General features: G+C 41.1%; 1 protein-coding gene across 2 annotated transcripts in view; it reads left to right on the top strand.

Moving 5' to 3' along the window:
• Nucleotides 1-5,320: 5,320 nt before the first annotated feature.
• Nucleotides 5,321-13,075, top strand: part of SPOCK3 (SPARC (osteonectin), cwcv and kazal like domains proteoglycan 3) — a 291,286-nt gene continuing 283,531 nt past the window's right edge. Inside the window, exons 1-2 of one of the 2 annotated variants that reach the window (XM_066573557.1) lie at nucleotides 5,321-5,403; nucleotides 5,486-5,677. In XM_066573557.1, the coding sequence (XP_066429654.1) occupies nucleotides 5,489-5,677 (189 nt within the window). In that variant the 5' untranslated portion in view covers nucleotides 5,321-5,403; nucleotides 5,486-5,488. The remainder of the gene's footprint in view (nucleotides 5,404-5,485; nucleotides 5,678-13,075) is intronic. The other variant, XM_066573558.1, reaches the window with a different exon arrangement.

The raw sequence follows: 13,075 nt of genomic DNA on the forward strand, positions 1-13,075 counted from the left end.
TTTCTGGTTTGCAGAATTCCTTTTAAGTGCGAACCAATCACATCCATGTCTGTGCCTTGTCATAAGTATGTATGTTATAAGTGTGTATAAATATGCATGCCTCTTCAGATCCAATCCATTTAAGCCGGAAGAAGTACCCTACGTTGGTACGAAAGCTCGCTATTATTACATCATGTATTTTTGTTAGCCATTAAAAGGTATCATATCTACAAGATTACGTCGTTTCTCTTGCTGAGAACAATCACATTATAAGGGCTCACACGCACTGGCGTTTTATTCTCTCTTGCGCTGCGAGAGCAAGTAAAAACACTCGCCTCCCAGTGCAAGAAAAGTCCTGTAATATCGCCAGTGTTTTCAATGGGGCCAGCTGCGGCAGCGCTAGCCCCATTGAAAACATAGGGAGAATACTGCGGACATCTGCCACAGCTGTCACTGCTGTGACAGCTATGGCAGGAGTTTCCTTCATCCCCGCAATCCCCGCGGTCCCCTGCCACAGCTGTCACAGCTGTGGCAGAAGTCGAGCATGCTATCCCATTGCTTTCTATGGGGACAGCGCTGCTGCTGGCCCCATTGAAAGCAGTGGTTTGTGGCAACCCCCGCAGTATTATTTTCGGGGAAGGGATTGAAATTTAAGCCCTTCCCTGAAAATCATAATTAGCTGGTTAAAAAAAAAGAAGAAAAATTTACACACCCCTCCGCTGCTTAGACGCGTCTTCCCGCTGGCTCCCCTACATGCATATATTTATATTACACTCAAGTTCGGCACTAACAACCAATCAAGTTGAATCAGGGAACCCAAACAACCAATGAGGTTGAATCAGACAGCCAAACAACCAATCAGGTTGCTGGAATTGTGAATCAAAACCAATGAGGTTGCTGGAATTGCTCCATAGTGCCGAACTTGAGTGTAATATAGATAGTGAAATATAGATAATATAGATATATGCCCTCTGCACTGCTGTTCAGCACTTTCAGCCTCCTGAAAGGGCTGTGCTGATTGGCTGAGCGCTCAGCCAATTACAGCCAGCGCTTAGCTATTCATTCATGATATAAATAGAGCAGTGATGCACATGCTTAATTTCCACTTCATGCATTTGAGACTCTATTCCATTCATAATGCCTGGATGTTTAACGTGTTAGATGCCACAGTCAATATTAATTGTAACATCTAGACAGATAGATAGAGGTAGAGGCCCCCTCTGTCACCACATTAGCCTCTCACACTATGGGATTTTAGGGTGCCCTGACAGGCTGTCAACACAACCATGGGCTCCCAGGACTGTCATATTAGTACTCCTATTACACTCTGCCAGAGGTAGGGTGAAATGGGATAGGGCACACAATACACTGCAATACCGAAGTATTGCCTTATATTATACAAATAAAGTATTGCAGTGTATTATACAAATGATCAAGTAACTGCATGTTCACCTCCCCTATTGACACTAAAAAGTAGTTTAATTAAAATGTTCAAAAATATGTAAAGTAAAAAACAAATATTAAAAGTAGAAAAAAAACTTTTCTCATTGACTGTGTAAAACAATGTAAGCAAGAGCAAAAAGCATATGTATCACCATCTCTACAAAAGTCTGAACTATTAGGGTGGTTTCACATGGGTGAGAAAATCATGTGATTTTCGCGTGATGCGAGAGTCAGTAAAAAAGCAGATTATGAAACCAATGATTTACAATGGTTTCCTTCCCATTAACGATGTTTTCACTGATGCAATGTTGCAAGAGCAAAAAATCGCGGCATGCTCTATCTTTCTGCGATGTGTGTATTTTTTATCTCCCATGTTTCCCCATAGAGCCTCCTTTTTGAAAAAAAGCAGCGCTGCCGCTCAAAAATTACAGGATAAAAGAGGCGAATTTGCCACAATTTTCTAGCGGTAAAAGCGCGATCACTTGTTTGATACTAGCGTAAAAGCACTACCCTATTTGTCCCACATCGTGAATCTCATTTCAAAACAAACAAAACTTAATTCCTTTTTAGTCATCTCGGCTCCCTAAAAAATAGAATAAAAAGTGATCAAAAAGTCATATGCAGCCCAAAACGTTAGAACTAAAAAATACAGCTCATCCTGCAACAAAAAACAAATCCTCACACAACTTCACTAATGGAAAAAGAAAAAAGTTATGATTCTCAAATGCAAGGTTTTTTTTACATTTTGTAATAGTAGTAAAACAGTAAAAACTTCATACATTTGATATCTCAGTAATTGTACTGACCCGCAGAACAAATTTAAAATGTCCTTTTTAGCACACAGTGAAACCCGAAATTCACCCCACAATAGTGCCATTAAAAAATACAACTCATCCCAACAAAAAGCAAGCCCTTATATGATTGTCAACATAAAAATAGAGACGTTATGGCTCTTAGGAGGCCGGGATTAAAAGACAAAAATGTATTCATCGAAGAGACAATTGTGTGATTTAAATCCAAGATTGTACTACTTATAGGCACCTTTAAATGAGGTGATTATTGCCTAAATAATAGTTGGAAACAGAGAATTCAAGCCATAGTCGCACCGTGTACATGTGGCCATGGACAAGACAATGCACAAGAAATCACTCATTTGTTGGAGTTGCTTGGTTTTTAGTTCACCATGTAATAGCTCACCTAAAACCAAGCAACTATTGGTCCATTTGAACAGGCAGTCGTTCATCTCTGAATGGCTGCCTGTTTGCAGTGACTACATGTTGGCGGCCAGACGAGATCTTCGGTGCACTCTGTCTCCATTGTTGAACGACTATCGCTCCTGTGTGAAAGCATCGGAGCGTTAATCTGTGGGGCAGCTGCTGGGTTAATGCGCCCAACAGTCGTCCCATGTAATGATAACTTTATAATCACAAATATATGGAATAGTTAAGAAAAATGTTTAGAGTAAATAGATAATCCTCAGCATATGAGTACAGTATTTCCTATCTATTTTATCTGCTCCTTCGCCGTTAGCCATACTTGAGGTTTGACTTGTTTACAGAATACAGTAAATGTAGGAAATAAAGTAATGCATGAAGACGTTTCATGTTTTACTTGTACTGATATCAGAAAAGTAACTGCATGTTTTATAGCTCCAGTTAATCATTCAATGTGAGCATTAAGAAAAGATTGTCTTCCAGCCTCTGGCAGAATTTGGATCTTACGGATGCCTTGCTCATGATACTTACCACTGTCCAGTGACCTGGAATTTCATCCAGGGGAAACAATGAATTATACTGCAATGACTGTAATGTCTTTTAAATCAAATATAGGACACACAGAAGCTACAAATATTACAGAAATACAACTCATATGGAGGAGTAGAAAAAAGGAAAACTAGAGGCAGAAGGGGTGGCAGTCAGAGACCAAAGTAAAAAAAATACTTAAGGAGGGCCTTTTTGTTGCCTGTGAAAGAAAACAATGCTTTCCATAATGCTAACGTCATTGGGTTTATGCATGGCATTTAAATTGGTTATCTTGTGGATTTTATGTCTTAAGCAGGGACCCTTCTTTATGACGCACATATACCATTATAGGACATATGGAACCTGTTTAAGTGTAGTCAGAACTCCACAGGACATTGGAGGTCTGCCTCCTTATCAGTACATGCAGCAAGTTAGCTATGTATAACTTTTGTGGGTGTAGAGGATTATTCATACTAGAGACCTGGTATAAATAAAAAAATGATACTGTAGCCTTCAGGTTACAGTTCACTGTAATGAACATGTTTGGAAGGATGAGCCATGTATGGGTTGATACTAAGTGCCTCTGATATATGAACTTGAACTATCCTACAAAACGTAACTGAACACCTGAACAGGCATATTTTAATACTTAGTATGGCCTCCTTTGGCCATAAAGGCATTGAATACTCTCCGTGACATACTTTCTACTAACATCTGATACACTTCAGCTGGTATTTCCCTCTATTCATCCTGCAAATGTCTGGCAAATTCACTTAAAGAAAATAGACGTTGTTCTTATTTCCTGACTTGATGTTCCAGTTTGACCCAAAGATTGTTTAGGTCGGGACTCTGTGTAAGCCAGTCCAATCATGGAACATCCATATTCTCAAACCAACGAAAAATAGTGTTGGATTTGTCTTGTTGGAAGTATTGCTGATCATTCCCATAGTATTGCTACATTGTCGCAGCACATTATTGTCTGGAATATCAATATATACTTCTATTTTCACTGTTCTTGTCTCTGCAACAAGAAGACCAAGACCATGCTATGTAAAACATCCCAGACCATAACAAAACCTCCGCCGCACAACACACTCAGGCAAAAGGTGTTCTTCAGGCGTTCTCCATACCCAGGTATGTCTATCTGATTTGAAGATGGAGTACCATGATTCATCACTCCGTAGAATGTTCTTCCATTGCTCAACTGTACAATAACTACGCTCCTTGCACCATTGCACAATGCATCTTCTTTGAGTGAACTTGCCAGACCCTTGCAGGGTGAATGAAGGGAAATGCCAGCTGAAGTGTATCAGATGTTAGTAGAAAGTATGCAATGAAATGTATCTGATGTCACTAGGGCCAGAGGAGGCTTCACTAAATATTCATATATGTAAATAAATACTAGTTTTGCTACTTGCTCAGGTGTCCAAATATTTATGGTAGGATAGTGTATCTTAGGTGTGAAAGGGAAGGGCATACAAAAAGAGGCAAAAGTGAGTAGAATATGCAGAAGGAATATGATATACACAAGAATAGGTTATAAAAAGACAAGAAAAAAAGAGAGGGGCAATGTGGGTGATGTAAGGAAAGAAGGACACAGAAGGAAGAGATTCTAAAGAAATGCAACAAATAAGGACAATAAAGAAGAACTGAGTTCGAGAAAAAGTGAAAGAGAAAGACAGAGAGGTAGATAATTGTGAAGAAGACAGATGGGTATGGAGAGAGTGCTGAATAAGAGACCATATAGACAGAAGATAGAAAGTCAAATGATAACAATAGCTAGTAACAAGGAATTGAGAGAACACAGAGAAACTGAGATTCAGAACTAGGAGACACACTGGGTGAGATGAATATACTGCAGAACTAAGAGAACTATCATTAGATAGCAGAGAGATGTGCACAGAATGATGAGACAGAAAGGTGAGAGAGCAAGGAGAGACATCTGTTTCTGGAGACCTCTGATGATAGATTAGACATCTTTCATTGCTGGGCACCTCACATTCCTAGCCATGCTCCAAGTTGTCCCTGTACCATTGGAAAAGTTTAACCACCCCCTCCCCAAATTGCATGTAGTGGCTGCACCCCTGGCGCCAGCTCTGGAAGGAGGGGAGGGAGGAGGCAGGGGCACAGGAGGCAGGCACTCGGCCGGCGCACTGAGCACATTGAGCTCTGTACAGGCAGCAGCTCCTGGTACTTGGCAGCGTTGAGCTGCATTTCTAGCAGCAGCAGCATCAGAGAGGTGACTATAGACTGTGCTAGTGCTCGGGAGGTGAGAGGGATCCTGGCTGCGCTCTGATCATTCCCCTTTGTGTCTCCTCCAGCAGATGATGATGATGATGGTGAAGGTAGCCCTGCTCTGTGTGTATGCAGCACTAGGCTGCAGTGGGGCTCTGGCAGCGGCTGCAGCAGCGACGGGCAGGTCAGACAGAGGCAATTTTCTGGATGATAAACAATGGCTCACCACTATATCCCAGTATGACAAGGACGCCGGGCACTGGAACCGATTCCGGGATGTGAGTGCACCTTTAGCTTATTCTTTGCATGATGCGGTGGGCAGTGGGCACTGTGTGAGCGGCTGGTAGGAGATGGGCATAGCAGTGACATCCCTACAATGATTAATGCGTAACTTTTGTATCACCCTGTGTAGTGCTGATGCTCTGCCAGTATCTGATGAACCCCCTCCTTTCATGCTAAACTTCAATGCCATGATTATCTGTGTTCATGCCAGGGGGTAAAATGTATCTGATTGTTCCAATTTACACATGTATCTGATGCCCTAAGTAATGATATTGTAACCTAGGTAAATAGGGATATTAGTGACTTGTGCTGAGCCATACAAGCTGGCCTCCTTGCCAGAATGGCATTTGCCATAGTTTGTAGTTAGGGGCTGTAGGTGAGGTGCCTTTTCTTCACCCTTTTCAGAGTTCCAGGCCTCAAGTTCTAACTGTATTTTATTAAACATAATGTAGTTATCGCCCAGCTCCTGTTTTATATGTGTTCCAATGGATGCTGAAGATGTAAGATCCATGACTATTAGTGCATGTAAGGAAATGTTCCCAACAGGCTGTATGCAGAAGATGAAGAATGCAGCACATAGGTGTGATCAGCCTCTACAGCCTGAGTGTACATGTATTCACATCCTAAGGGCTGGATATTCCTCACAATGTTCAATGTGACTTCCAAGGAGTCAGACTGGTACCTTAGCATTATAGAAAATATTTGTATCAGAAACCAAGCAAGCACAGCAGGGTGCTCATTTGCTGCAAGCTTTGGAAAGTGACAAAAAAGAGGTGACAAAAGCAACCAATCTGCCCTTTTGGTCAAATTCATGTGTGTTTTGTAATCTCATTAGAGTCTTTGCAGTGTAAGAACCGGAATTAGTAATGTTGCAAGCTGCTTATTAGTTCTTTATACCTTTTGTTTTCTGCAGACTTGATGCATTTGTTAAATCATGACTGCAGTTTATGATTACTAATGAAATAGTGTTGTGTTTGGCAAATTGCTTGAGTTCTTTTATTGCTCAAAGTTTTGGAAAGACTAGAAGAAAAGTTAAAGTGTTACAGTGTTAATTGAATATTTGTTACTATTGCACTTTACAAGAGAGATCAAAACATTTGCAAAAGCTTATGGTGGCTACAAATGTAACAACTGTTCAGCTGGTGTGAATAATAACAATAATAGCTATGGAACCAAAACAGTGAGTTCTGGGCTGGCCAACAGTATTCATCCCCCCCTTGGAACATTTATCAGGTGTGCTTTAAATCCCTTCAGTCCGTATTTATTAATACTATTATCATAAGGCATGGTACTGTATAAAGGTTTTAGGCAGGTGTGAACAAAATGCTGCAAAGTAAGAATGATTTTAAAAATAGAAGTGTTATTTTTTTGTTAATTAACAAAATGCAAAGTGAATTAACAAAACAGATATGTAATTCAAATAAATATTTCATGTGAGCACACTTTGCCTACAAAAGAGCATTACTTCTTCTAGGTACACTCGCACACAGTTGTTTAGAGGTTGTTGCAAACATTTTGGAGAACTAACCACAGATTTTCTGTGGATGCAGCTCGCTCAAATCTTTCTGTCTCTTCATATAATCCCAGACAGACTCAATGATGCTGAGATCGGGGCTCTGTGGGGGACCCTATTATCACTTCCAGGACCCCCTGTTCTTTACACTGAATACAGTTGTTAATGACATTGGCTGTATGTTTGGGGTCAGCCTGTTGCAGAATACAGTTGGAGCCAATCACAAGGCTTCTATTTTTGCAGCATTTTTTTCACACCTACCTAAAAGTTTTTATACAGTACTGTATGTTATTGCAATAGTGAGTTCTGGCCTGGCCAATAGTATTCATTCTTCAGGCTTGGAACATTTATTAGGCATGCTTATGATCTTTTTTTCAGTCAGTATTTATTAATACTCCTATCATAGTGTATATATAAACCTGTCAGCCTATAATTTCCCAGAGGGCAGAGTAAGCTAACAGCCCTTCAACGATGGAAGAAATATTCTATCAGATAACCATTTCAACCATAGCAAAATCTCATTGCATTTGTGCACTTCCTGAAGAACATTTCCAATATCAGATGTTACTCTAATGCAGTATTTCCCAACTCCAGTGCTCAAGACACCCCAACAGGTTTTTCTGGATTCTCTTAGTATTGCACAGGTGATGCAATTATTGTCGGTGCCTCAGAAATTGCCATAGGTGTTCTTACTATAGGATATCCCGAAAACATGACCTGTTGGGGTGCCTTGAGCACTAGGGTTGGGAAGTACTGCTCTAAAGCATTAAAATTGTCAGTTTCAATCCTACAGTCAGATAAATCATACAAGCTGTCACTTTAATTCCTGATGTGCCTCTTGATGCCTAACACAGCATCACTTGCACTGAAGCACTACATTTATTAAGCAGTCAAGGTAATATACCCAGTGGCACACTGGCAGTGAAAGATAACTGGGTACACAGTGACTCATGACTTATGTTTATAGAATTCATAGTGGAGACTCATTTTGATCAATGTTAATTTCGGATTTGATTGACACTGAGCAAAAAATATTGAATCATTGGAATGTGTATTGTTTATTTCAGTAATCAAGCATGTGAATTGGATATTTTACTAGAAAGCAGACATGGAGTCAATTTAGTGTGAATTCTGAAACGTTCGACATTTTAATTTAGAAAAATGGCACAAAAAGAGGTCATACGAGCCTGGCAGTTACTCAATTGTAATGTGTAGTGTATGTTACTATACAAGAAGCCTGGAAATGCAGCAGTCATTATGTACCTACAGCACATTTGTATACTGATACAGATATCAGGAATGTAAATTTTCAGAAAAATAGTCGGTGGCACAGTCTCATGTGACTATTTCAGCACTTCATGTCAAATTACATGCTTTATTGACTTCTTAAGTGAGATAGTTAAATTGACCTGTCAGCTTTAGGACAAAATTTTGCCCTGGAGCCAGAGGGATTGGGGTATATTACCTGCGCTTGTTCTTCTCTGTCATCTATCCAATTCACCAGTTCCTGGTTTTTGGCTATTCAAGATGGCTGCCACAATTTTCTGTCTATTTAATACATACCTTGCACTTCTCTCTGAATGGCCAATGCAGATCATGTGAGCAGCAGCAGCCAATCAGAGAGCAGGTATAATGCATTGGTTGTCTAATGTTACCAATGCACTAAAATGGGACCTGAAAAAAGCAGATCAAATGGACAACAGAGAAGAATAAGTTCAGGTAATAAATCCCCCTCCCCTTCAGACCCAGGACAGAATTTTGTCCCGAAACTGGAGGGTCGCTTTACACAGATTCTGCCATAAATAGATTTTAAAAAAAAACTTTTCTGCCCATTTTAATGTACCATTACAATTTATTTGCTGACTTTATTATAATGGAAGAAACATAAAATCTCACATGTGCAAAAGGTTGGGCATCTTGTCAATCACTACTTAGTAACATCTTGTCAATCAGTACTTACCAACACTATCTTTAGCAGAATTCAAAACTTCCAAATGTTTTTTGTAGCAAGCTACTGTTACATTCTCTGTATTCTTGCACTAGGATTTTTTCCCCGTTTCCCGCAGAACGCTTCTAGTTCAGAAACATTCTTTGGTCATCTTTTGTTTTTGAAGTAAGTCAAGGTTGAGTTTGAAGGTTGCTTTGGAGCATTGTCTTGCAATGTTCAATTTCTTTTCTTCACTGAATGTAGACAGTAGATTAAAGTGAGAGTCTTATAAACTGATATCTGCATTTCCCAGCTAAATTTCCAAGTGATGCCAGAGCTGTAGCAACAGACAGGATGATCTAACTACCAAGACAAGCATAAAACACTTGAAATGGTGATCGGGAGATGTGGATAGTAGTTCATGAGAATGTCACTTTAATGCCTCTGACAGAATAGTGTATTTTTAGGCATTGTGCTGTCTGTGTAATTGCAAAGACAGCACACGGTTCCCTTATAGCCCGTGGGGCTAGACACATGAACATTTTTTTCACATGGACCAATGGTCTGCAAGAAAAAATCATGGCATGTCCCATTGGTGTCTGTTCTACTGATGAGATTTAGTAAATGCCAATGCATGTCAATGTATTTTGTCCATGCTTATCAGACACCACACAGTCTGGTGACTGTGTGCTCTCCAATGGAAGTTGTACCCGAGTCACTCAGGTGCAACAGGCACTTATGGCTAGTGTGCACCTAGCCTAAAGGGGTCATCCAGCCCTCCCACATTTTTGCAAACCTGTGTGTTAAAAAACATAAAAGAAGCCATACTCACTTCACTCAATCTCTCAACAATCCCTTTCTACCAGTGCCCTATTATTCACTGCACTCAAATTCCTGCTGCTGCAGGAATGATATTCTGTGTCAAGCAATGAATCGGGTACTCCAGCCAGCAGCTCTTCATGTTGAGTTATCCAGCTCTCTAATGTAAACTCTCTTGCTGAATCCTTGTTTCTGGTTCCTTGTTCCTGATCTAGTTCCTGACCCCACCTCTGTTCTTGATTACACTTCCTATAAAAGCTTGGCCCTGCCGTTCCCTCAGTGTGTAATTATTCAGCTGCACCTCATTGATCAGCTCCACTCCTGCCTGCTTCTCTGCTGTTATGACAAGACCTCCTGATACCAACTTCTGACTTTCCATCTGACTATGTTGCCGTCACCCTAGTGCCTGAACCGCTACATCCTGACAACACGCCACGTGACTACTACAGATAATCACCAGCTAAAGTGAGCCAGTGATTGGCTGCACAGTTACATGTCCCTGGTGTTAGGGACATCCCTGCAGCAGGAAGCGAAGAGTAATGAGACTCATACTCTCCTTTTAAATACTCTACCACTCCAGTATTGCCAATCCTGTGGTACATCATTGCCATTGCATTTGTTTACATTGCTTCAGTAATGACATGCTACACTGACTTGTGACTGCAGAAGCCAAGAAATACCTGCGGGGATCTTGTGTCATACATCCCAATCTTCCCTATGTCTAATGATTGGTTGCAGTGCTCATGGACCAGCACAGCCCTCCTAGGACAGGAGGTCCCCAAAATCCCTTTTATTTAATTACATAATGAGTAGTGATTAGAGAGTATACTCGCTGAGGGCAATTGCTCGAGCGAGCATTGCCCTTAGCGAGTACCTGCCCGCTCGAGAGAAAAGACAGCGGGCAGGGAGCTGCGGGGGAGAGCAGGGAGGAACGGAGGGGAGATCTCTTTCTCCCTCTCTCCCCCCCGCTCCCCCGTGCTGACTGCCGCTACTCACCGCTCCCCCGCGCCGGCACCTGAACCTTCTGTCTTGAGCGGGCAGGTACTCACTAAGGGCAATGCTCGCTCGAGCAATTGCCCTTAGCGAGTATACTCGCTCATCTCTAATAATGAGGCATATACATTACAGGCAATGAGTAGGAAGTCATTTATACTTTTTTTTAAAACTTTTTTCTAATTTATGAAATTCAATTAACTTTATTTACAGACCCTCTGTCAACTGTTTAAAGAAGTGTTTTCCAAACTCCAGTCCTAATGAGCCACCAATAGGGCAGGTTTTCAGATTCTCCATTGTTTTGCAGAGGTGATGTAATTATTGTCAGTGCCTCAGACCTTGCCACAGGTGTTCTCTCTGTAGGAAATCACGACATGTTGGGGGTCATGAGGATGGGAGTTTAAGAAACACTGGGTTTAGAAGCAACATTTAGAAGCCCAGGTCCAAATTCTTAGTAGGACAAATGGTGCAAAAATTTTGTGTCATGCTTCTCCAGGCTATAATGGGGCAATGTCTTCATTGTTCCAATAAGCATATTACTCAGATTTCAGTAGTTAGAATCACAGAAATTTTCTACTTGCAATTTTGATTTTGTTACATATTCTCTTTAAATGTCACATAGCAAGCCATAGAAGATTTATGGACTCACAGAAAATGGCTCACGCTGATGTCTATCTCACATAGCATGAATATATTGCTATGCATGGAAGATTTTGAGGAAGCACCCCACCCCTTTCTTAACAAGGAACAGAAGAAGGGTGCGTGGTTCCCTGAAACGTAGATTCCCTACACCGAAATGCGTGACTGGGGTTCCTGACAAAGGAGAATTTTTTCCTGGCATACAGTCGAAGTGTAGATCATTACTGTAATATGACATTTAAAGGGCAGTGAGTGGCTAATGGGTACAAAGGAGGGACTGAATTCTATATCCATTTGGCATTTATCGCCTTCAATGCCTGGGTTCCCCCATTTAATCAATTAAAGCCCACAGTGACTGGCCTGCTAGGCTTTGTAATTTTGAAAGCTGCAATGACATGTGAGCTGTGCACTACTACAATGCTGCCACTCACTGGGGTTTTGCAAAGGAAGAGAAACCCACCTATGTGGTCCCTGCAATGTCTTGCATCCTGATTTTTAAATGCTGATACAGACTAGCATGATGATGTCATTGTGGTGGTTTGTATCTATACTAAAGAGATAATAAGTCAGACTGGGAGCTTCTGTGTTTTACAGAAGGTCACTTCTTTCTCTGCAACTCCTGATGGGGAGTGATTACTGGACAGGGACCATTTAACATTGCACTTTGCAGCCATCGCACTATTGCCCCCTCCCATATAATCTGGCGATCGGGGTCCTGTGCAAACAGACAGGTCACAACTAGCTAAGGCCAGACATCGCTGTAATCTCAGGCACAGCTGTTTTTGGAAGAAATAGCTGTTTTTCTGTTCTTGAATATTAGTGAAATATTTTTTTAAATTATCCTAAATCGGAACAGTTGATGCCGACTCCTATTGAAGTCAATGGGGGTAAAAACCAGCTGCATGAATGTACACGTTTGTGTTTTTTTTCCTGAATTTGGCTCAGTTGTTTTTGGTACTGGAGTCCTAGGTTTAAATCCCTTTAAAGATAAAATCTGCATGGGTTTTGAAAAACGCCATCCAGTTGCTGGCCTGGGTCAGGCTTGAACCTACAGCTCCAGCGCTATAAAGAGTTTTTTACATTTCTTCGTGTTTATTCATGTTGTTCTTTCCCTTCACTGGAGCAGGACAGGTACATGTGATTGCTCAATTGTTAGCACTGCTGCTTTGTAGCGCTGAAGTTGTAGGTTCGAATCCAAGCAAGGCCTCTATCTGGATGGAGTTTTTCTATCCAGATGGGATTTGAACCTAGGACCCCAGCACTAAAAGTCAACAGTGCTAAAGGTTGAGCCACACACCTCTCTGCCTTTTGCATATAAAATGATTCTCTGGTAATTTTGGCAAAAAAATGGGTGGAAATGACGCACTTTTATCGCCTGGCTGATCATAAAAACAATACTCTTTCTGAACAGCCCCATTAAAGAGGCTTTCTGGGCCAGTTCTATTGATGACCTATGTTCAGAATATGGCAGAACGTCAGAAAAAAATGTCCGCGCTCACATGG

The sequence above is a fragment of the Eleutherodactylus coqui genome, chromosome 7 (genome assembly GCF_035609145.1).
Source record: "Eleutherodactylus coqui strain aEleCoq1 chromosome 7, aEleCoq1.hap1, whole genome shotgun sequence".
NCBI classification, from domain to species: domain Eukaryota; kingdom Metazoa; phylum Chordata; class Amphibia; order Anura; family Eleutherodactylidae; genus Eleutherodactylus; species Eleutherodactylus coqui.